Source organism: Vulpes vulpes, unplaced genomic scaffold, assembly GCF_048418805.1.
Source record: "Vulpes vulpes isolate BD-2025 unplaced genomic scaffold, VulVul3 u000000657, whole genome shotgun sequence".
Taxonomy (NCBI): Eukaryota; Metazoa; Chordata; class Mammalia; order Carnivora; family Canidae; genus Vulpes; species Vulpes vulpes.
Genome location: NW_027325810.1, coordinates 301,526 through 324,939, shown reverse-complemented (window position 1 = coordinate 324,939; position 23,414 = coordinate 301,526). Strand labels below are relative to the sequence as shown.

The 23,414-nt window shown below is 56.7% G+C and overlaps 1 protein-coding gene across 4 annotated transcripts; it reads right to left on the bottom strand.

Annotated features, from left to right (window-relative positions):
* Nucleotides 1-2,440: 2,440 nt before the first annotated feature.
* On the bottom strand, nucleotides 2,441-15,306 carry PROKR1 (prokineticin receptor 1). Of its 4 annotated transcripts, none has more exons than XM_072746097.1 (3): nucleotides 15,242-15,306; nucleotides 12,666-13,262; nucleotides 2,441-5,542 (listed from the first exon to the last, which is right to left on the bottom strand). In XM_072746097.1, exons 2-3 carry the CDS (start codon nucleotides 13,148-13,150, stop codon nucleotides 4,846-4,848), a joined length of 1,182 nt encoding a protein of 393 aa, XP_072602198.1. In that variant the 5' UTR covers nucleotides 13,151-13,262; nucleotides 15,242-15,306; the 3' UTR covers nucleotides 2,441-4,845. The 4 variants fall into 4 exon arrangements, with proteins under 4 accessions (XP_072602198.1, XP_072602196.1, XP_072602194.1 ...); XM_072746095.1 differs by lacking the exon at nucleotides 15,242-15,306 and adding an exon at nucleotides 15,038-15,134; XM_072746093.1 differs by lacking the exon at nucleotides 15,242-15,306 and adding an exon at nucleotides 14,746-15,091.
* Between the last annotated feature and the right edge of the window lie 8,108 nt (nucleotides 15,307-23,414).

Sequence of the window (23,414 nt, the reverse complement as noted above, 5' to 3'; positions counted from 1 at the left end):
TCAAATACGATTAAATAAAAAGATGTATTTCAGAGCTAGAGATGTTCTATATATCAAACCAGGAGTAAAGCTCTGTCCGGGGGACGCCTGGGTGGCTCTGCCTTCGGCTCAGTCATGATCCCAGGGTCCTCGGTTCTCCCAGAGTCACGCGGTCTGCTCCGCGTGGAGTCTGCTTCTCCCTCTGCCCCTCTCCCCGTTCATACTCACTCTCCCTCTCTAATAAATAAAATTAAATGTTTTTAATAAAATGTTTTAATGTCTAATAAATTAATAAAATGTTTAAATTTATTTATAAATAAAATTTATAAATAAATAAAATGTTTCCTTTCTCTATCCAAAGGAAACTCACTCCCTTAAAGTGACATAAAAATAATTAAAAACACGCATATATTCAACTCAAGAAGATATGAAAAGAGCAACAAAATTAAAGTGAGGAAAGCGAAAGCAGCAACAAAACGATGAAGCGACAGAGAGTGACCAACGAAAAGAGAGCAAAGCAGTCACCTTGAGAAGTGAATGTGCAATGCTGCTTTTATAGGATTTTTCCTTGTGCTTCCCAACAACCAAAACGTCCTAGCTCCTAAATTCAGATCATTAGGGGACAAGAGCTAGAATTGGGTCGTTCCTTTTTGTAACATCACAGCCTAGGATGCTGTTTGTTAAGTAATTGTGCAAAAGAATCTGGAATCTCCAGGTTATAAAGACAGACCTCTCGGGCTTCTCAGAGGAATCTGCCTGAGGGATGACAGTGGAGGGACCCCGCAGAGGGTAAGGGACCCCACAGGCTGGGGCTGGTTGGGATGGGGGTGGAGGGACCCCACAGAGGGTGGAGGTGCAAAGGATGGAGGGACCCCGCAGAGGGTAGAGGGACCCCGTAGGCCAGAGCTGGTGGGGGATGGGGTTGGAGGGACCCCGCAGAGGGTGGAGGGACCCCGCAGGCTGGGGCGGGTGGAGGAGCCACAGCCCCTATGGAGGCACCTTCATGGGAGGAGCCCAGGAGGTGCTGATGGAGTCCCGCTGACCTGCGCCCGCGCCCCCCTCACCCTGCAGGGCCTCTCCCCCCACCCGGGGCCTGTCCCATGAGCCGCCGCTCTCCCCCACCCCGCGTCCTTCAGGGTCCTGCTTACCTGTTGCAGGGACGACAGTCCCCTCCTGGTGTGAGAAGCCCCCCAGGCCACCCCCGTCCCCAGTTAACACCCAGGTCCGGTCTACAGGGGCAGGTACAAGCGACCTTCCTCGTGTCCGGTGGCTCCCAGGCCCGTGCCCCGTCCTCACCATGGGGCAGGAGGTGGGCTTCGGGCCACCCCCCTCCCACCCTCCGCCAGATGACAGGGCAAGGGATGAAACCTCCTGACCTCTGTGCTGAGTCCGGGAACAAGAGCTAAGTGGACTCTGCGGGGCGGGAAGGGTCCCCAGGGGCGGCCTGGCAGAGCTGAAGGTCAACCCGAGAGTTCTCGGGGAAGATGCTTCCCCCCGAAACGGGCAGCCCCCAAGGCTGCGGCAGGAAAACCCCGGGAGAGCTAGGGGCCCTGGGCGCCCGAACCGCTCACCCGGGGCGTCGGGTTCCCCACCGTGGAAAGCACCCCGCGGGTTTAACAGGCTGGGTCCCGGGGAGGAGAGCTGGACTCGGGCTGTGCGTGCGGCCCGAAGCGTCTCCGATGTTTCAAGAAACCAGAGTCCTAGTTAGGATTTTGTGGCCGCGCCCCACACTCCTCAGCGCCCTTTCCCTAAGGGAGGGCAGGGGGGGCAGGTGCCGCGCTGGAGGGCTCCGGGGACACCGCCCGCTGCCCTGTTGCCGTGTCCTGGATTTAGGAAGTCATTTCTCCAACGTGTGACCATTCGGCAAAACGCCCAGCAGCTTTGCTGTGCACCTGCCCTCCTCTTTGGCTCTAGTTAAGGGAACGGTTCAATTTTGCCAAAGCCCTGGCTTCGGCTTCCACGCAGGACACGGCGCAGGCCGGTGCGCGTGGGGGCACGTGGAGGACAGCGGAGGGCGGCTCAGCGCCAGGGCCCCTTGGTGGGCTCAGCCCCAGGGTTGGGGAGGCCGGGTCCGCGGGGCCAGCCACCAGGCTGCGGGTGCTGTGGGACCCCGGGGCCACCTCCTGGATCGTTTTGCGCGTGTGGACGGGAAGCCCGTGCCAAGGGCTCGCCGTAGGCCGCGTGACGGCGTAAGCGGGTCCTCAGATTTCATGTCTTGGCATCTAGATGCTGAAAAGGCACTGATGGTCCTACCAGAGCCGCCTCAGAGGAGGAAGATCTAAACCGTGAGAGCTGCGGAGGACGGAGAAGCGCGAGGGCAGGAGGGGCCCGGGCAGCGCCGTTCTCACAACTGCTGCGACCGTGGCCGCCGCCTCTGCCCGGCGCTGGCGGGAGGCAGCTCCACGCCGTGACCCAGACGAGGGGGAAGACGTGGAAATTACAGGCACGCTACGCTCCACGCTTAGATCGGCACTGGCTGGTTTTCTTTTTTTTATTTCACTTGATCACAACACGACACTTATTCACTGTGGAAAATCGCAAGCAGACGCAACAAGTAGGAACATCACAGACACTTAAACGAGTGCAAAGCGGACACGTTCTAGGCCGAAAAGCAAAGCCGCTCGGCTGCCACGTGTGAGGAGCTCCTGTGCCATAGTCCACTCTCGCTTAGATTTCTAATGGGAGAGGCGAACGGGACAACAGCCAACTATGTCCCATTACTATTGTGTGGTCCGAAGCTACCTCTCCCGAGTCTAGAACGGAATATGTCATCTTACAAGGACTAAGTACCGCCCTCTGGGACGTGTCGGGTTTGGGCTCATGTCTTCTTTTTTTTTTTTTTTTAATTTTTATTTATTTATGATAGTCACAGAGAGAGAGAGAGAGGCAGAGACACAGGCAGAGGGAGAAGCAGGCTCCATGCACCGGGAGCCCGACGTGGGATTCGATCCCGGGTCTCCAGGATCGCGCCCTGGGCCAAAGGCAGGCGCCAAGCCGCTGCGCCACCCAGGGATCCCTGGGCTCATGTCTTAATTAGTTTTTATTCTCTGAGAGTTTTCCGATGGCAGCGTAGAACGGTCTGCTGGATGGTGAGTGGGAAGACATGGATCTTTGAACGTGTCTTCCAGGGAAATAAAGTAACTATTGGAAAAAAAAAAATGAGGTTTGCTGCCAAAAATTAAGAGTTGACTCTATTTGGAGGGAAACGCCGTACGAGTGTCAGTTAAATACCCTTTGAAATGTGCTGCTCTAGGATTCTTTGAGAGGGAAAGGACACATCTACTCTTTAGCTATACACACTTAGGAAACTAAAGAAAGATCGAGAAGCAAATGTCACATTGCCCAGGCGCACGCTGGCCGGGAGCAGGAACGTGGTCAACGCGTCCATGATTGCAGACAGTCTCATTCTGAGATTCCTAAAACCTGGAACTCATCTTCCGGGGGGAGACACGCTGCCACTCCCTGTTGCATCTTCACCACCAGACGTCTCTGCCTCGCGGTACCAGCGTGTTGTTGGGACGTGACACGTTAGCGCGGCCACGAGAGGTAAAGGGAAAATGTGCACGAAGAGTAATGACAAGGGGAGACGGTAAGGTTCCCAGATGCAGAAGCCAGGGTGGCAAGTTTTTCCCGGTCGGGCACACTATACAGTCATCGGTCCTCTCCTTTGGTTACCCACCTACCGGCTCCTCGGCTCTTCACAACCACCTCATCAGGAGCTCTCACAGGCCTTAGCCTTGTCCCCTTTGGGAAGCTCTCCCAAGGGTCGCACAGGTGGCAGAGCCAAGGCTGGATCAGATCTTCTGGTCCCAAAAGTCCAAATTCCAAAATTGGAAACACTACACAATGAGGGCGCGTTAGAAAGTAGGATGAGCTCTTGACGAGCCCGTGGAGGCATTGAATCCCACGGGGTCGCCTTCACCCGCTGGTATGTCCCCGTCTTTCCTGGATGCCCAGGGCTGTCCCACCAACCTTCACCACCTGCCCCCGGGTCGCAAGGCTCCACTTACACGGAGGAGTAGAAACATGGCAGGTGATCTGTTCCAAGGAGAGAGAAGCAAGTCTTAATCCAAAGGATTAACAGCCGTGATGGGCTTCGGGCACTGGTGATGGACTCCTCTTGCCCTCAAACCGTAACAACAAGGGGGAGAGCTGGTGGACGTGGAACGTGGCTGACGGCCACACCATGAGGGGCTGTGCCTGCTTTCAAAGAGTCTATGCTTCCAGGTGTGGATTCAAGAGCAGGACTTGAGGGGAAGCCTAATTGGTCCAAGTCAGAATAACTGAGGGGCAGAAGCATCCTTATCCCCAGAAAACCCGAGCTCCTGCCCTGAGCCCCACAGGCTCTCAGAGGTCTGCCCTGGAGACCAGAGGATATACTTGGCCTGAGCCGAGGCCCTCCCTGGAGCACGTCAAGACACCCAGAACCCCTTAGTACCTTGACCAAATGGCTTCTAGGGTCTGCGTGGCTTCCCCTGATGATGAGCCTCACCGTGTATGGGCACAGCTGTAAGCCAGAGGGGTAGCCACGGAGGAGATTTGGACAGAACTTGGCCATGCGTATTGGGGTATCCATGTGCATGCACCTGAGGCTCCTCACAGCGACAGGACCAGAGATGAGACTAGAAGGGTTGAGGAAAGAACGAGGAGCCCGTGTCCTATTCATGCTCCAATGCCCCCAAATGTTAAGAGAGAACTCGAGCCGAAGGACAGTCCTAGAGATGGGCTACATCAGTGCCTGGTGGGTTGTCCATTCACTCTGCCCCCGGCAGCCACCCAAGGCTTCTTGCTTGACGGTGTATCTTCCGTACCCTGGTCAGGGTCCCAAAGGTCTGTCTTTGTTTAAACGTTGCGAGGCCCAGCGGGTCACTTCAGTCTGACACAGTCCACCTCTTCGGTGGCAGGCACGCCTGTGGTCTTCAGATCCAGGTCGGCGCTGGACTTGCTGGCACCGTAAGAAGCCTTCCAATGGAGCAGCATGATCTTCTTGAAGTACTTGATGGTGTTGTTCTTGACGGTCACGAAGCACAGGGTGTTGATCATGCTGTTGCTCATGGCGATGCACTCGACCACGTAGAAGGCCGTGAGGTAGTGCTTCTCCTTGACGAACACGGCGGGGAAGAAGTCGCGCACGATGGTGAAGCCGTAGAAGGGCGCCCAGCACAGCACGTAGGCCGTGAGGACGCACATGAGCACCAGCACCGTCTTCCTGCGGCAGCGCAGCCGCTTCCGGATCTGCTCGGTCTGGACGCCCGGCACCGCCTTGAACCACAGCTCCCGGGAGATCCTGGCGTAGCACAGGGTCATGGTGACCACCGGGCCCACGAACTCGATGCCGAAGATGAAGAGGAAGTAGGACTTGTAGTAGATCTGCTGGTCCACCGGCCAGATCTGGCCGCAGAAGATCTTCTCCTGGCTCTTGACAATGATGAGGACCGTCTCGGTTGTGAAGTAGGCGGAAGGGATGGCGATGAGGATGGACACCAACCACACCAAGGCGATCAAGCCCGTGGCCGTTTGATACTTCATCCTGGGTCTCAGCGGGTGGACAATGGCCAGGTATCTAGGACGAGAACAGAAAGAGGACCAACCGCCGTGAGGGGGACGTCGTGGGTCATGATACTGTTGGGGCAACACTAGAACAAGGACAATCCTGGAGACGGGGCTACCATCTCGAGAAGGTGCGACCCAACGGAGAAACGGCCTTGTGGGCTCTCAAGAAAAGTAGGTTCTAAACCCCGGCTCCGCCCCTTAGGAGCTGTCGCAGCCTCAGGCAGGCTTTGTTTAATGTCCCCGAATCTCGGTTTCCCTACCTGTCGCGTGTACGCAGTTTTTGACACACTTTCAAATGTGATAGATGCTCAGTAAATGGTGACTATTACTAAATGGAGTAGTAATGACTCCCGTTGGTTTCTGGCGGGCTCTGTTCCCAGGTCCTTCCGGATTCCAGGGCCATTCATCCTAATTACCTCACCATGAAGAGCCGAGAGGGCCTGATAATTCCAGAAAGCTGTCGGGGGGAGCTTGCCCTTTCCAGTGGAAGCAGTGGGCCAAGTTCCACCCTCATTCCGCGTCATTAGAAATACTGCTCTTTGGGATCCCTGGGTGGCGCAGCGGTTTGGCGCCTGCCTTTGGCCCAGGGCGCGATCCTGGAGACCCGGGATCGAATCCCACATCGAGCTCCCGGTGCATGGAGCCTGCTTCTCCCTCTGCCTGTGTCTCTGCCTCTCTCTCTCTCTCTCTCTCTCTCTCTCTCTCTGATGACTATCATAAATAAATTTAAAAAAAAAATTAAAAAAAAAAAGAAATACTGCTCTTTATGCGAAGGTGAAGGGAAGAGCATGTGACCACGTACCTTGTTTTTCAGGGGTAAAAACGGAGCCTGGAGACAGAGGAGTGACTCTCTCAAGGTCACACACCACACAGGACGCTTGATCGAAAACGTTTAACCCTGTCTCACGGTCGATGTGAAAAATCAATCAGGAATATACATAATTTTTTTTTTTTTTTAGCCACAAAGCAGCAGGCGGTAAAAGATATTGCTTTTGTTCTTTCCAAAAAAAAAAAAAAGAAAAAAAAAACCCACACGGCTGCTAGCACAGTGGTCCAGGAATGAAGAGAGAGCACTTTGGGGGGGATGTGAGTCATCTGTGTGGTATGAAAGCCGCCTGCCCAGGGAGAGAGCGCAGAGAGCTCTGGTTTCCTGGAAGACCTGCCACGTCTGGCAGGGGGTACAAGTTGGAGAAGGGGACAGATGGGGAGGGAAGGGGAGGGAATGGCCAGACGACGCTGGAAATACTCATTCTCGCGTGTCCCCGGCCTGTCCCAGGTAGAGCCAAGAGCAGGCGTGAGAAGCCTGAAGGAAAGCCAGAGCGACTCTGTTGCCTTTGAAACCAACCCCTTGGAGGTCAATGTTCTTGGGATTTTGATTGGAAGAGGAAGCTCATTCCTTTTTTTGTTTTTTTTTGTTTTGTTTTTTTGGTTTGTTTTGCCCGATTATATTCCTGCTGTTCGCGCCCTTCTCCCCCCAACGCAGGCAGCCGACTCCGTTGCGTGTCCTTCGGAGAGTTCACTGGAGTGAGACTCCTGCTGTCTGGAGAGACGGCGGACGGGGTGGGACGGGGCCACCGTCGGTGCACCCGGCCCTTGGGCTTGCTCTGGCCCCGCGACAGTCCCTGCCCTCCCGCCGGTGTCCGAGCGCCGAGAGGGGAAGGGGAACGATGCCGGGTGTCGGCGGCGCCTCTGTCCACGCGCAGGCCCGGGCCCCAGAAGGCCGCGGCGCCCCAAGTCGCTGACCCCTAAGGCCTACTATGAGCTCAGTGCCTTCGCTCTCACCACCCCCTCCCCTTTGCCGTCCCCCCACGTTCTACCGACCCACCGTCCTGCCAAAGGCCACGTCTGCGCCTCCACCCGTTTGCGATACGAGTGGTCCCGATCTGCTGCTGTTCCTTCCTCCCCCACGGCACCCCCCAGAGTACTCTTTTCTGCGCCGACCTAAGCGTCAGAGGACCAGGGCTCTGATCCCGGCTTTGCCTCGAACTGCGGGAACGTGCGTCCTTCCTCCGGGCCCCCTGGCTGCACGCGCCCCGGGCGACGGGGGAGAGTGCCTGCCTCGCCTGCCTCCGAGAGCTGTGGCGCCCGTTAGACGCCGTCACTTGGGGAACCCGTAGGACGCCGTCAGAGTCTGCTTGGGCTCCTTTACTGCTTCCATTCTTTTTTTGTTTCTTTTTTTTAAGATTTTATTTATTTATTCACGAGACACACAAAGAGAGAGAGAGAGAGAGAGAGAGGCAGAGACCTGGGCCGAGGGAGAAGCAGGCCCCATGCAGGGAGCCTGATGTGGGACTGGATCCCAGGAATCTGGTGTCAGGCCCTGGGCCAAGGGCGGATGCTCCACCGCTGAGCCCCCCGGGCGTCCCTACTGCTCCCACTCTTGCGGGGCTCTGCACCCCCACTTCACACGTGCCTCGGAATGCAGAGTCTACGTCCCCCCTGGAAGGGACAAGGAATTAATGATTCCTTCAGAGTAGATGACCACTAAGGAGGGACCGCGTGAGAGTGACCGACGAAGCCATGATGACGGGACACGGGGGGACAGGGGGGTACAGGCCAAGGGATGCACCTAAGGAGCTGCCAGTTGCCCGACACCTTGGAACATCGGGGGTGGAAACCAGCTGCGCTGCAGAGGAAGGGGAGAAAAGGATGCCAGCGTTCTGGAGGGTTCCAGGAGGGCAGGAGGACGGGTGCGGCTTGACAATCAGTAAAGGACGGGAAAGGTTTTCCACGGGGGGTAGGGGCGGGGTTTACAAGACGAGGTCCCCTGGGGAGGTGTGTGGACCCTCCGGGGCAAGGAACATAAGCAGAGCAGAGATGGGAAGCAGCAGGGTCCTATTCCAGAAGGTCTGGGAATCAAGGTACAGGGAGTCGGACCTGCTGGAGCAGGGAGCTGAAAAGGAACATCCCTGGGCTCTGCGCCCCAGGGTCTGGGTTTCCCGTCGGGTGTAGACACAGCTGCACTGGCCTCCATGTGCCATCCACGTACCCCAGAGCGCGTGGGGCGCCGGGGGCGCCCCCCTCTTCACCCAGAATCCAGGCGGGATGTCGGCCCATCTGCTAAGCCCCAGTCTCCCGGCTGCGCGGGGCCAGCGGGGGCCTGAGCACCCGAGCAGCCTCGGGAAGCACCGACGTCCCCCGTGAGTTCGCCGATGGGTGAACCTCCGTGAAGCCTCCCTGGTATGCAATGACGTCATCCTTCTGCAAATTTCATTTAAAACACAGCCCTTACTGTGGGTTCTGTTAACTCAGGGTTCGTCCCACCATCTGCACCCCCCGCCCCGACGGCAAGCTCCTCGATGGCGGGGATCCAGTCTTACTTCTTCTGTAGCTTCCACTTCCCCGGGAATCCTGGGCACCCAGGATTGTAGTCAAGCCTCAGTCGCAGCAGGCGCTCGGCCCTGGATGAATGGGGACGTAAGGGGCCATCGCGAAGCTCCCACCCAGAAAGATGGCAACGGCTTTCGGAGAACAGGGCCGGAACGTGCTTACCCAGCCCGAGCCCGGGGCGCCGCCTGGGACTCGATAACCGTGAGGAAAGATGGAGGGATGCGAGCCGTGGTCCCTAGAGGTCTTTTGAGCAAGAGGGGAGCTGTGCCCGTGACACGCGAGTGACGCGGCGGCGGCCTTCCTTCTCCCCTCGGGCCATGGAGCCTTGCTGCCCCGTGTGGGTGCCGTCTCGGGGCCTTTGCACTGATCATTTCCCTTGTGTGGAATGCGTCGTCCCAGCCTTCAAAGCCTGGCTTGCTTGCTTGCTTGCTTTTTTTTTTTTTTTCAATTTTCCCAGAGTTCCCTTCAAATGCCTGTTCCCCGGGGACACTTTCCCCAACGACGTGCCTGGAGCAGCTTCCATCCTGCATCACGTTCAGCGTTCTCCTGCTCGTCTTTTTTTTTTTTTTTTTTTTTTTTGGTTCAGAGCGTTGCTGAGATCGCCTTCTGGTTTGTGGCTTGTTTGCCCGACTGTTCCCTCTCCCCACTCCTGGGGGGAAAAGCTGCACGAAGGCAAAGAGCTCCTCCCCCCACCCCGCACCGTCCCGTCCACAGGGCTCGTACTCAGGACGCGCTGTTTTCGGGGAGCCTGGGGGGCTCAGGGCTTGAGCGTCTGCCTTCGGGTCAGGTCATGATTCCGGGGTCCTGGGTTGGAGCCCTGCATGGGGCCCCTGCTCCCTCTGCCTCTCCTGCTCCCCCTGCTTGTGCTCTCTCACTCTCAAATAAATGAAATCTAAAAAAAAAAAAAAAAAACGTGCTGTTTGCATGAATGAGTGTTTAGCGTGGATTGTGAGCAGGGGACGTTAGCTGAGGGGCAGATCCAGGAGCCCCTGAGGCTGCAGTGAAGACGGTGGAGATATATCCCCCTCCGTCACCCCCCCGCAGCAGGTCCCATAAATTGAATGAATGCGGAGAAAGGGAGACAGCCTCTGGGCGGCACAGACATCTGGGAGCACCAGGGACCCTGGTTCATAAATAGTTCTGCTCTGCTCTGTCTCCATAGCTGCGTGTCTTGCACACCCTGCACCAGAGCTTGTCTGACCTCACATCACAGGAACAGCCACCTCGAAGAGCTTGGCCAATCGAAAACGGTCATCACTTTACCTGGGTCTGTTTTGTTGTTGCTGCTGTAAGGGTTAATTTGAGAATTATCCGCTATTTCGTTTTGCTTTGTATTTATTGATTCCTGAGAGATACAGAGAGAGAGAGAGAGGCAGGGACCCAGGCAGAGGGAGACGCATGCTCCATGCAGGGAGCCCGACGCGGGACTCGATCCCGGGACCTCGGGGTCACGCCGCTGAGCCCCAGGGGCCCCTAAGACCCGCTGCTTACTTGTTGACTCTGGTCTACGCCTGGTTCCGAACAACCACACGTCTTACCTCCTCGAATCCTCAGGACACCCCAGCACACGGGCTTTCTTATTACTCTCACCGTACACAGGAGAGCCTGAGGCCGGGGAAGGTAGCTGACGGGAGGCCCTGGCGCTAGCAGGCGCCGCAGCGGGGCTCGAACCCTGCCCGCATAGGCACTACCACTGCGGTTTCGCTGAACAAAGCTCCAGGCCTCCTATAACGGAAGCGTCATCCGTGACATCGAGACAAAAATATCAGTTGCCCCCGGGGGCAACCCGGGTGGCTCAGCAGTTAGTGTCGCCTGCAGCCCGGGGCATGATCCTGGGGACCCGGGATCGAGTCCCACGTCGGGCTCCCTGCATGGAGCCTGCTTCTCCCTCTGCCTGTCTCTGCCTCTCTCTCTCTCTGTGTCTCTCTCATGAATAAATAAATAAAATGTTTTAAAAACTAACAACACAGAACCTGAAAAAGCCCCGATCCAATCCTGAACAGCACACGAGGCCCGACAAAGTCAAGCAGGCCCTGCAGGCCCTGCACCACGACCCCGGGAGGAGGTGGCACAAACACACGCGACTCATCTGAAGCAAAGGCACCAACAGGTGCAGCCGAGCAGCCGGCTGGTTGGCTCGGGCCTCGGGGAGGCGGCCTGTGGCGGCCACAGCGCCGTTTTCAATGTCGGGGCTCAGGCCCCGCATCCCCACCCCGCTGGGCCCGACGAGACAGGCCCGCTGTGCAGCGGATGTTGCCGCCGCGTCTAAACAGCGTGATCCTGCAGACCGGGGTTGACGCCTGGCACCGATAGTGGCCCTTGCACAGTCAGGGTGAGCCAGCGTCCCCTGACCGGCGCCGGGGTCCGCCCCCCTGGGAGCCCCCACCGCCCACCTCGTGGGACACCCGCAGCGCAGTGACGGGCTGTGCCCGGGGACCAGGCACCGCCGCCGAGCAGGTGCCAGGCCAGCCCGCGCCCGTGGCTGGGGCGCCCCCTGTGCAGGAGGTGACACTTCAGGAGAGGACGCTCTTCTGCTCTGAGCTCCCACCTTCAGGAAGTCGGAGACAACGTAGCGGGAGCCCCTCCCTCCCAGCCCGGAGCGGGACCTGGGGACAGAGGCTGTGCTCGGCCGTCCCCTTCCTGAGCCGCCTGGGTCAGCCGCGGCAGCGGCCCAGGGCGCCCGGACCCCATGGAGGGCCCTGCAGGCACGACCCCTCGCACGCAGCACCTTCGTGCCCTTGAGGCCAAGTCCCTGACGTTCGTGCCCCGAGAGAGGAGGCTGCGGCCCCAGCCTTTAAGGCTTGGCAGCCGGGCTCCTCCTGGGGGACGCCCCCGGGGCCTGGGCAGTGGCCTGTTTCCAGGTCGCGCTATCTCGGCTTGTTCTGCCTTTGGCCTCAGAAAATAGGTTCTATCTGCTGCGCTGGTCCCGGACCGCTGCCCCGGGGCGGCCTGGCTGTGGGGGGCAGGGAGGGGGGAGCCTCCGCGGGAGCCCTGAGGCCACGAACCTGGGGGGGCGGCTGTGCTGCGGGCTCTCGGGGCGAAGGGGCAGGGACGGGCCGTGCAGGCCCGAGGACACGGGGCCCTGACCCCGGCGGCGGCGCCAGGAAGAGAGCTTCGCAGAGGGGCCTGCACACACTGCCCGGGGACACCCCCCCCGCCCCCGGGCTCCTTAGCACAGGAGCTCGTCCTGAGTGGAAAGGCCCGACACCGCCGAACACAGGTGTGCAGTGTGCTCTGACGGCTTCAGGCACGAGGCCAGACCGGGCCCTGCGAGCGCCCACGCGAACCTCTGGGGAGGGCAAACGTGCCCCGACGGAAAGAACCGGTAAGAGCATGTGAAGAAATTCTTTCCTTTCTTTTTCTTTCTCTTTTTCTTTTTTTTCTTCAAAACAAATCACCCGTCTGGGGGGGCGGGGGGAGGTTAGGGGAGAGGTGCTTGTGTTTTGAGAAAATCTTCCTCGGGCAAGCTGACTCGAAAGGCACCTGCCTGGAACTGAGACTTGTCCCTCCGCGTGTCCTCGAACCTATTTGCCCCCAGGCCCCGAGCAGGCCGTCCAGGAGCGGCCGTCGCCCAGGGATCAGAAGCTGTCCCCCCACTCGGCTCCGGGGAGCTCGGCCACTGCCCCTGCCCGCCACGGCTGGAAAACCAGAAGTCTCCTTACTGGTCGGCCAACGGGCCAAGGTCCCCCCCCAAGGCATCCACGTCCGCAGAGGACAGAGGTCGCCCGTCCGTCCACACCTGCAGTAAAGGAAGGGGTCGACCCGGGGCCCTTTCTCTGTGGTCCCTGCGTCCCCGGACTCACCTGTCGATGGCGATGGCCAGCAGGGCGTTGGTGGAGACATAGAGCGAGACCGTGCGCAGGTAGTTGACGGAGGCGCACGTGACGTGGCCGTGCTCCCAGGACAGCTGGCGCACCACGTAGTAGTCCATCTCAAAGGGGCAGCAGACCACGGCCACCAGGAAGTCAGAGACGGCCAGGTTGGCGATGAGCAGGTTGGTCAGGTTCCGCAGCTTCCTGTGGCGGGCCAGGGCGGCGATGAAGACCAGGTTGCCAACGCCGCACACCAACATGATGGCCACGAGGGCCACGCCGATGACGATCTTGGCGGCGAAGAAGGTCCGGGAGTTGGTCACGTCCTCCTCTTCACCCGAGGGCAGGTCGTAGTCGCCGTAGCTGAAGTTGAATGGGAAGGACGCGGCGTGGGCCCCGTGGGGCGCAGGCACGGAGGGGAAGTAGGCGGACGCGTTGGGGGCCGACTCCTGGGCGAGCCCCGCGGCGACCTCCATCGGGCCGGTGGCTCCCGGGGCGACGTCGGGGAGGCTGGGGTCGCCGCCCTCTCCGCTGGGTCAGGACACGTCTGCCGTCCTCGGGGCTCGGGGCCTGAGCTCCATCCTACGCCTTCGAGACACACACAAGGGAGCGGCCAAATTGAAAGCCGTCCTGTACCCCAACCCACCCGCTAGCCCCGCGCTCACGACGAACAGAGCGATGGGGGGGGACCCAGGAGGCGGGGAGAGAAGACAAATGGATAAAAACCACAGAGCCGCTCCTCGGGGCAGGCTGGACTGCAGTAGAGACAACCGGCTCTGGCTCAGCTTGTCTCGTCTCCACTGAAGATCTGACGTGTGGCCGCGATTTTGCTAAAGGACCCGAGTTGGGGGGGGGGCGCTGAAGAGAAGGAAAGTGACCGGCTCCAAACGCTCCCCCCTCCCACCAGCGTGAACTCCGTCTTTGTGAAATGGTCCAGTTCTGTGGCTTAAAAGAAATTATTCTGGGATCCCTGGGGGGCTCAGCGGTTTGGCGCCTGCCTTGGGCCCAGGGCGTGACCCCGGGGTCCCTGGATCAAGTCCCACGTCGGGTTCCCTGCATGGAGCCTGCTTCTCCCTCTACCTGGGTCTCTGCCTATGTCTCTGCCTCTCTCGTGAATAAATAAATAAAATCTTTAAAAAAAGAAAGAAAGAAATTATTCTGAATATCATCAGCCCTGTAGGAGACAGCCCTGTGTCTCCCCCGCCCCCCAGCTGGTCTCCTTCCTCTCGCAGAACCCTCCAGAATCCCAGAGGCTACCCCGCAGCGGCCCTTCCCGCGCCTCACTGGGTTTCGTGTCCCCACATGCACGTCTGCTGCGATCCCAGGAGCCAGGCAGCGTTGACCAAGGCCTGTCCCCAGGCAGAGGCTGCGGGGCTGAAGCCACAGCCCCCGAGCCCCTGAGTGGCTTAGTCGGGGGCTCCGGAGCCTGCCCCGGGTAAACAGCTTAACCGCTCCGAGTTTCAACATCCTCCAGGCAGCAGATCAGTAACATCTGTGCGGCGAGCTCCCAGCTCCCGAGCTCCCGGGAAGGGAGGGCGTTACCCCCGGGGCTGCAGAGAATTCCTGCCCAGGGTTCAGACCTCCGCGGCCACGGGGAAGGGGGGGATCCTGCCCCAGATGCCTCCACCGCAGCTCATATGGGGGGCGGGGGTGGGGGTTCACTGCCCTGCTGGGGACCAGAAAACCAAGAGGAACCCCCCTCCCCTTGCAGTCCCGGTGCCTCCCAGAGCCTGCAAGCATCACACCAAGTTGCTGAGACCTAAGAGGCCCCGGCCCTGGGGAGGGGTTTGCAGGGGGGAGACCTGCTGCCCACACTCCTCCGCGGGGAGGTATCCGCAGCCTGTCTTGGGGGGACACTGGGGTTAAAGCCCCTCTGAGCCCCCACGATGCCACCGCCCGCCTCACCTCCACTGATCTCACGGTTCCCTTCCCAGTCCCTCCCCGGTGCCCCGTCAGGGTGAGACTGCACCCCTGAAGGGTGGGGGGCACGTCTTGGGGTCCAGGCCGGTCCAGCTGCCATCCTGCTGGGCCCCCTCCCTCCCCGCAGGCCCCGTGTGCCCGGGGCACCTACCTGGAAGGCTCCAAGTCAGCTTTTAAAAGCAAATGGTGATAAAAACTTCTTGGGGGGGGTGGGCAGGGGGCGCTGGGAGACCCAGCCCCGCGGAGGCCGGTCCTGCGCTCCCTCCGGCTTTCTGGCGTCTGCAGGGGGAAGCCCAGTCCCCGGGGCGGGGGGGGGGGGGGGGGGGGGGCCGGGAGGGGGGCACTCCCGGGGTGGGTACCCCGCCTCCCTGGGGAGTGGGCGCGAAAGCTAGTGCCTGCCGAGGAGCCCGACGGGGGCGAGCATCCCCCCGGGCGCCCCGTACCTGCACCTGCAGCTGCACCTGCACCTGCACCTGCACCTGCGGCGGCCGCGCTCCGGGTCGGTGTCGGCGGTGCGGGGACCCAGGCGGCTCCCGGGGCGCAGGGACCAGCCCCCGCTGCGTCCTCGTCTCCCCCCTGCCCCCCCGCTCAGCGATCCCCGCCCCCCGGTGCCCTGGGGGCGCCCAGGCCCCCCCCCCCGGGCTCACTGGGGTCGCTGGGCCCGCGCGCGGCTGGGAACCGGGAGCCCCGGGATGCGGAGGACGCGGCGGAGGGAGCGGGGCCGGGGCTCAGGCTCTGAGCGGCGGCCGCGGGCGGGGGGCGGGGCTGAGCCATCCCCGGAGGCGTAGCTCCCTCCCGCAGTGCCCGCCCCGGGCAACCGGACAGTGCGGCTCACCTGGCGGAGGGGGCGGGCCGTGCGCATCCGAGGGCGGCCGGAGGGCCCCCCCGCCCCCGCCCTCGCGGGACACCTGGGATGAACCCAGACCTCACGGCCTTGGCCAAGCCCGGGGCACCCCGGGGCACCCCAGGGTCCACGGAGCACCCCAGGGTCAGCTCCGTTTGGGCAGCGCCCACCTCTAGGGGAAAGGGGCTGCGAGGGGAGGGGGCTGCGTGGGCGCTGCAGGAGGCAGGAGCCCCCCCCCCCCTCGTATCTGTTGAGAAGGCTGCGGAGGCCAGAGCCAACTTCACAGAGCACAGATCTTCCTCAAAAGTCTGGATTTCTCAAGAAGTCAAATATAATATTACCCTGCCATCCGGTCATCTCACTTTCAGAAACAAAACAGGAACCCGGCTCCCAGTCCGTCAGTGTTCCGGCCAGTTTTATTCCCAATAGCCAAAACCTGGAAACAACCCAAATGTCCATCAACTGATCAACAGATTTAAAAATAAATAAATAAATAAATAAATAAATAAATAAATAAATAAATAAATAAATAAAAATAGATAAATAAATAAATAATATAAATAAATAAATAAATAAATAAATAAATAAATAAAATGTGCTAGATACACACCTGACAGTATTTGTCATCGCTAAAGAATGATGGAGTGAGGGAGCTACGCGTTGGTGAGGACGCGGAGAAACGGGAACCCCGGGGCGCTCACTGAAGGTGGGAATGGAAAATGATGGAGCCGCTGTGGAAAGCGGTAGGACAGTTCCTCAAAGGTTAAAAACTAGAATTCTCACAGGCTCAGCAGCTTCCTCCCTGGATATAGAGCCGGAGTCGTGGAAGGAAGGCAGCGTGTCAAGGGACTCCTGGGGCACCTACGGGCAGAGCCGCATCATTCACAATAGCCAAGAGGTGGGCGCCGGCCCAGGACGTCACTAGGTGGACGGATCAGCACAGCGGGATGTGTACACACACTGGGATACCATCAGCCTCCAAATTATGGAAATTATGACAGAGGATGCAACAGGGATGAAACGTGAGGACATCACGGGAAGTGAAGTAAGCCGGTCACAAAAAGGCAAATGCTGTGTGAGTCCACTGACAGCAGGGACCCTGCAGAGTCCAAATCCTAGAGAAAGCGGATGGTGCTGGAGGCTGAGGGAGGGGGAGGTGCCGTGTGCGGGTCCAGGTGTCAGCTTTGCCAGATGGGAAGAGTCCTGGAAGGGGTGGGGGGGGGGGTTGCACAAGAATGTGGCTGCGCTTAGGTCGCTGACATGCACATTTCCAAACGGTTAAGATAGTAAATATTTTGTGTATTTCACCACAATTAAAAAAAAAATGGGAGATAAAAAGGAACTCAGCCCCGACTCGTGCTACCATATGGCTGATCTTGAAAACAGCACGTTAAGTGAAATAAGTCAGACACAGACAAATACTCCATGAATCCAGGTCTATGAGGAACCTGGAATAGGCGAATCCATCGAGTCAGAGAGTGAATGGAGGAGGGTAGGGAGGAAGAGGAGGATTGGAAAGTTATGTTCAGCGGATCCAGAGGTTCCGTGGGAGATGACGAAAACGCCCTGAATTGGGTGCCCGCGATGTCACTGAGCTGTTCGCTGAAATGGCTCAAAGGGGCTATAGAACAGCTCCGTCCTCGTCAGCAAGGCACCCAAGGCCCGTCGCACTTTGACCTCCCAGTGTCCACAAAGGAGGGGGGCCCGCTGGGTGCTGGATCCCCACGCGTCGTGGCCAGATCGGCCTCAGGCAGGTGGCCTCCACTCTCTGGAGCTCCCTTCCTTCACTTACAAGTGAGCTGAGCTTCTATTGGGAAGTCACCGCCGGGTTCCAGCACCTCCCGCTCTGTCTTCCGAGGCCCATCTCCGTCCCTGAGCACCTTCTCCTGTTTGCAGAGATGTCACAGGCCTCTCTCGTGGCTGAGCCTCCTACATCCTGGGATGGAGCCCGTCAGTTAGGGGCCTGGCGTGTGAAGGCCCCTGCCCCCTCACCCCCTTGCCATGTGCCCGGACGGCCTGGAACCAAAGTGGAGCCTCCCGTTCGTAAGCTACAGGTGGCCAGAGCTCCCCCTGCACAAGGCTGTCGTGAGGACCCAATACGGTGAAACAGGCCAAGTGTCTGGTGCGGGCCGGGGGCTTAGCAGGCTCCGCTAAATGCCGAATGTTTCTGTTGCTCTGTCAGTCTTTCCCTGTCTTGCTCCAGTGAGATCTTAACCAACCAATTTGCTTCCCCTCTCGCACCGTCACCTGAAGAGGGGCTAGGGCTCCCTCATTTTCTAACCCTTTCTTGCAAATATTTCTCAGGCTTGCCTGGTGATAGAATTATCTGGGGTGCTAGTGAAACATACTGACTCCTTGGTTCCCACCCCAAACCGGAGGAAGGGGCCTAGAAATCTGTAAGTTAAACCAGCACCCCAGGTGGTTCCTACTATCAAATAATTTGGGGGCCCGGGGACCTAGAACAGAGCCTGGCACAAGGTAGACCAATATTGATTTGTCCTCTCACACAGCATATACGGTTGTTCCCTACAGCAATCGTCTTCTTGACCCTATTTACGTCCACTCAAAAGATCAGGAACAAAGCACAGAGTTATCTGTTGCTACCAGATTACGCTGAAACCCAGCACCAGAAAGCAGCAAACGCGTATTATATCCCAGAATTTCTGAAGGTCGGGATCTGGGGATGGCTTAGCTCCGTGGATCCCAGCTCAGGGTCTGTCATGAGACTGGAGCCAAGCTGTCAGGGCTGCAGCCTCATCTGAAGCCTCAACTGGGGGAGGAGTCACTTGAAACTCACTCAAGGTGGTTGTCAGGCTTCAGCTTTTCCCTGGCTGTTGCTGGAGACTTGGGTTTTTCAGCATGTGAGCCTAACCTGGGCTGCCCACGTGACCTCACGACTTGGTAGCTGATTCCCTGCCCCCAACCCGCGCCCCTGCCCCGTTATGTATCATTCACCATAAACAACAGCGACAATAACCCTGGTACAATGTGGGAAGGGACCACACAAGTGTGTGACTACGAGGAGGATCACTGGGGACTGACTTGGAGGCCACCTTAGGGACTGGCTACCAGACAAAGCTTAGAATTTTCCTTTTTCCCCTTCAAAGGCCTGACACGGAATGGCGCCTGAGGTCAACAATGAGGTTAGCCACAGCCAAGACGTTTTTGAACTTCAGAGTAGAGAAGTCCGGCATAAATAACCTCTGGAGTTGGAAGGCAGGATTGAGATGACTGATCGGCCCAGGACCCTCATGAAAGGAACGAAAGAATGAAATGATGACCTAGCAGGTCGTATTGGGAACTCCCGTGGGGAACAAGTTTCTGACACTTCCAGAGATCTCCATTCCATCCGAGAAGCAGACATCCATCAGGGGCCCTATAATAACAGTTTGTCTCTAGACAGAGTTAATTTTTTTTTAATTTTTATTTATGTATTATAGTCACAGAGAGAGAGAGAGAGGCAGAGATACAGGCAGAGGGAGAAGCAGGCTCCGTGCACCGGGAGCCCGATGTGGGATTCGATCCCGGGTCTCCAGGATCGCGCCCTGGGCCAAAGGCAGGTGCCAAACCGCTGCGCCACCCAGGGATCCCTCTAGACAGAGTTAAACCAGGACTAGCTTAACTTAGAGCGAAATATGGCACTAAAAAGGTTTTTTTTTTTTTTTTAAGGCATTAATAAAAACTGGAACTCCAATGGTACAATTTTTTTCTTTTCAAACTTGTAACCCCAAGGATGCCAACAGCCTAGAAATCTGTCCTGTGATTACAGCCTACTGCCAGGAAGGGCAAACGTACTTTGCCTCATCTTATCTACAAGAGAAGCCACACTCTCTGAGAGAATTTGCCATCTCAGTGACCTCTCGCCAAACAAGATCAAAGAACTCATCTGGGAAGCGCTTTTTTTGGAGATGCTCCTCCCCCCCTAAGTAATGTCCTCAGGCTACTTTAGATTTTCTTTCCTTTCCTATCCCACTAGCAGGAATCATCTCAAAAGTCCTCTGAATTCTCATTTCTTCATCGTTTTAGGCTATGCTTGTATCCTTTACACGTGGAAGTTTTTGATGTCTTAGGGCATTTCTCAGCCATGTAACTCCTGTGATGCTCCAGTAAACACCACATAGGAAACAGTTCAAGGAGCCTTCAGGGTTCATCCAGGGAACGAACGCTCTTACGTGGAGCAAGGAGCAAGCAGGTGCTCAGAAGGGAAGCCGCTAGCCCAAGGGAACAGAAAGGGCCCATTTCAGAGCCCGGATGAGAATCCCAGTCTCCTGACTTTTAGCCCCACCCTCCATCTCCCGCGGCCACACTCACAACACCTACTGCAACCTGCCTCCCTTTGCCCCCCTCCCGCCATGATCCTTGGCCCCATAGATCCTTGGCTCCACTCACAATTCTTCCTGGCTGGCAAATTTACTAAATCAGCTTATTTTCTGCCTTCATCAGATTTGTTCTCTTGGCACGCAGTCTCATCTAGTGCCACGAAAAAAATCAAGGATTCCTGGAAGACACCCAGAGCTGGCTCAGAACCCATGCTGCTTCCTTTTCCAATTACCTCTGCAGCACTCGAGCCAGCAGGGTTGGACGGGCTCCCCGAAGCCCACTCAGCGGGGCCTTCGGACTGCTCTTTGCCGCTCCTCTCCACTTCCCAAGTCCCCCTGGAGGGCATGTGAAGGAAGATTCAGACAGATACACAGACGTGACCTCACTCTCCACGGAAGCCCCCACACTTCAGAGATGTCGATTCCTTCACTAACCTTATTGGTTTAATACCATCCCTAGCAAGTTCCTAATGATTGACAAAACCATCCCTATGTGTATCTGAATGAATAAACAGGCAACAGCATAAAAGAATTTTTCTTTGAAAAGAAGAGTAATACGGGGAAATTTGACCCATTAGTAATAAAATATTATAAAGGTTTAAGAGGACAGCACGTAATGAGTTTGAGCGAAAAGTGTTGAGACCTGGATACGTCTTGACATGAGGTCTGATAATTCAGCGCAGCCCCCAGCCCCTATTTCACCCAGGGGTGCGGAGGGGAGGGCTGGGGACAAGGGTGGAGCCGGTGTGTGGCATCCGCCCCAGGTTCTGGTCTCCCTGACTAGGGCCCATGTTGACAGGGCTAGAGGCAACGGGACTCTGGGAAACAGGGCCCCCCTGTAGAGCTGGCCTGGGGGCTCGGGGACAGAGTGGGGAAGAAAGGCCCTGTCTCCCCGTTTGGGAAACACGGGCTGGTTCTAAAGCCATGAGTACCACGTGCAATGTCACAATGTCCCGCTTCGCTGGCACCTGCAGTTTTACCTTTGGAGGACGTGACATGGGTCCTTTCCGTTGACACGGTGCTCTCTCAAGGGAAATGGCACAGCCAGGCCCCAAACGTCTTTGCAGGGAGTAGTGTTGAGGGGTTGGACAGGAGGGGAAGGATATGGGAACTTGAACGATGCCCTCCCCCACCCCAGAGGCTTCCAGAAACAAGGGTCTGGGATTTTCTGCTTTATGCAGACGGTGGCAGGAGTCAGGTGTATCCTTACGTGGGTCCATTGTACCCAGGAGTTAGGGGATCCTGGTGAAACTGGAGTTACAGGAGAACACATGCAAGGGAAGCAGTGCCCATCGACTGCTTCACCAAGTCCAACTCTTAAAAGTGGTGATTTGATGGGTCCTAGCCACTGTCGGACTGATAGTCCCCACTAAGATTCTGGGACACGGACTTCACTTTTGCAGTTTCTTCTGACGAAAAAAGATGAAAGTCATATTCAGAACAGCATGAGAATAATAGAATGTTAGAAAGACTGCAGCTCCATCAAGGCCGAGCCGAGTCCCTATGGGCTTCCCGCAGCTGCCGGGGCCGAGCCCCTCCATCCAGGCGCCTTAGGACCACGGCACTGCGGTCTCTGCACTGTTGTGGAGGCTGAGGTCTGCAACCAAGGTGTGGCCTGAACCCTTCCCTGCCTCTCCCCATGACACCTGGTGCCCGTGCTTGGGCTGCAGGGCTCCAGCTCTGCGTCCTCCTCATGTGGCTTGCTCCCCGGGGTCTCTGTCTCCATGTACCGGCCCCCTACCCTCCCCCCACCCCCGTGCTGGGACCTGCCCCGGGGACTTCAGCCGAGCTCCATCACCTCCGCAGGAGCCCTGTTTCTGCGCAAGGTCACATCTGCAGGTCCCGGGGGTTAGATCTCAAGCTGGCCTTCAAGAGGACACAGGTTACCCCGGATCGCCCACAAGGCCATGCAGCATGGGGCTGGGAATGAACCCGGGATGCTGGGGGTCCGGGTACAAGGTGGCGGGTAATCTCGGGAAAGGGAGATCCCTGGAACGAGCCGGGTGCGGGGCTCTGGGTGTCAGCCACGTTCTTCTTGGTGCGGTAGCTTGTTACAGGGTCTGGCCAGTTGGTGAAAATGCACCCAGCTCTGTGCTTCTGAAATGTGCACTTTTCTGAAGGTTTAGGATATTTCAGTAAAAAGTTAATTAGGACATGGTGCTGTCAAGGTGTGTTGATTGCCACGGAGAGAGGTGCTGTCAAGGTGTGTTGATTGCCACGATATATTACTGAGTGGAAAACATCAAGTTACAAAACCATCGTTGCAATATGATTCCACCTGGAGGGGAAATAATGCATTCATCTATAGAAGATACTATCTGGAGGAACAAAGCAAATTACTAACATTCAACTTGTAGAAACGAAATACAAGTTTTTTCCCCCCATTATTTCAATTGTTTTTTTTTTATTTTCTAATTTTTAAAAATGAACCGATGCTATTTGTATAATGCTTTACGTTTCATAAATGAAAAAAGAGTGAATTACTCAATAACAATGAATAGGAGAGTCAACTATTAGGGAAAATTACTAATTTAGATCTTTCTCGCATGCGACATTCTAAAAATGCAATATGGGAGGATTAAACAGTTGAATTCAAAAAATTTAAGACAAAAAAATTGACAAAAAATCTCTCTGATTTCAGAGTAGTGAAGGTTTTACTAAGAAAAAAAAGGCAATCGACAATATCCCAAAGGAAAAGACCTTTATTTATTTATTTCTACCTTGAAACTCAAAACATTTCAAAGACAGAAAAATCATAAACAGAACTAAAAGATACATGTCAAACCAGAGGAAAATATTTATGACAGATGTTGCGAAGAAAAGGTCGCAAGTCTGAATATATGAAGACTATTACATTGTAATAGGAAAGAAACCAGGACTTCGGAGGAATAATGAGCAGAACACACAAATAGGCAATTCACAAAACAAATAACAATGAGACACCATTTTGCCTATTAATTAAGCCAGTGTCACAAACCAAAAGTTAAAATTAGATCAGGAGCTTACTTTAAGAATTCAAGTCCGGGGATCCCTGGGTGGCGCAGTGGTTTGGCGCCTGCCTTTGGCCCAGGGCGCGATCCTGGAGACCCGGGATCGAATCCCACGTCGGGCTCCCGGTGCATGGAGCCTGCTTCTCCCTCTGCCTGTGTCTCTGCCTCTCTCTCTCTGTCTCTCTGTGACTATCATAAATAAATAAAAAATAAAAATTTAAAAAAAAAAAGAATTCAAGTCCGTTGTCTAACTTTGGAAGAATCTTGAGCTTTCCGTGCTGTGTCTAGAGTTGCTTTGTAGTAAATACGGTTGATTCCGTTGATGACACGCGACCATTTTCCCCCCTTCCGTTGTTCATTCCGCCTGGCATTGACTTGAGCTGCGGCCAGGAGAACAGACCTGGGCACGGCGCCAAGAGGATGACGTCATTGCAAGTCAAGTCAAGTGTCACAGGACTCTGGTCCCTGTACTTACAGAGAAACCCGCAGGAGGAGATCGAACTCGAATTATACCTAAAAATGTGTGCTGAATCTTTTGCATGGTCTATCGACTAAGTTTACAATATTGTTTTATATTCAGACCATTTTCAAGAGGGGTGTGTGGGGGTGGGGGTGAGGGTGGGGAGTGGGAGCCAAGGGCTATCCATGGCAAAGCCCCAGAAGCACA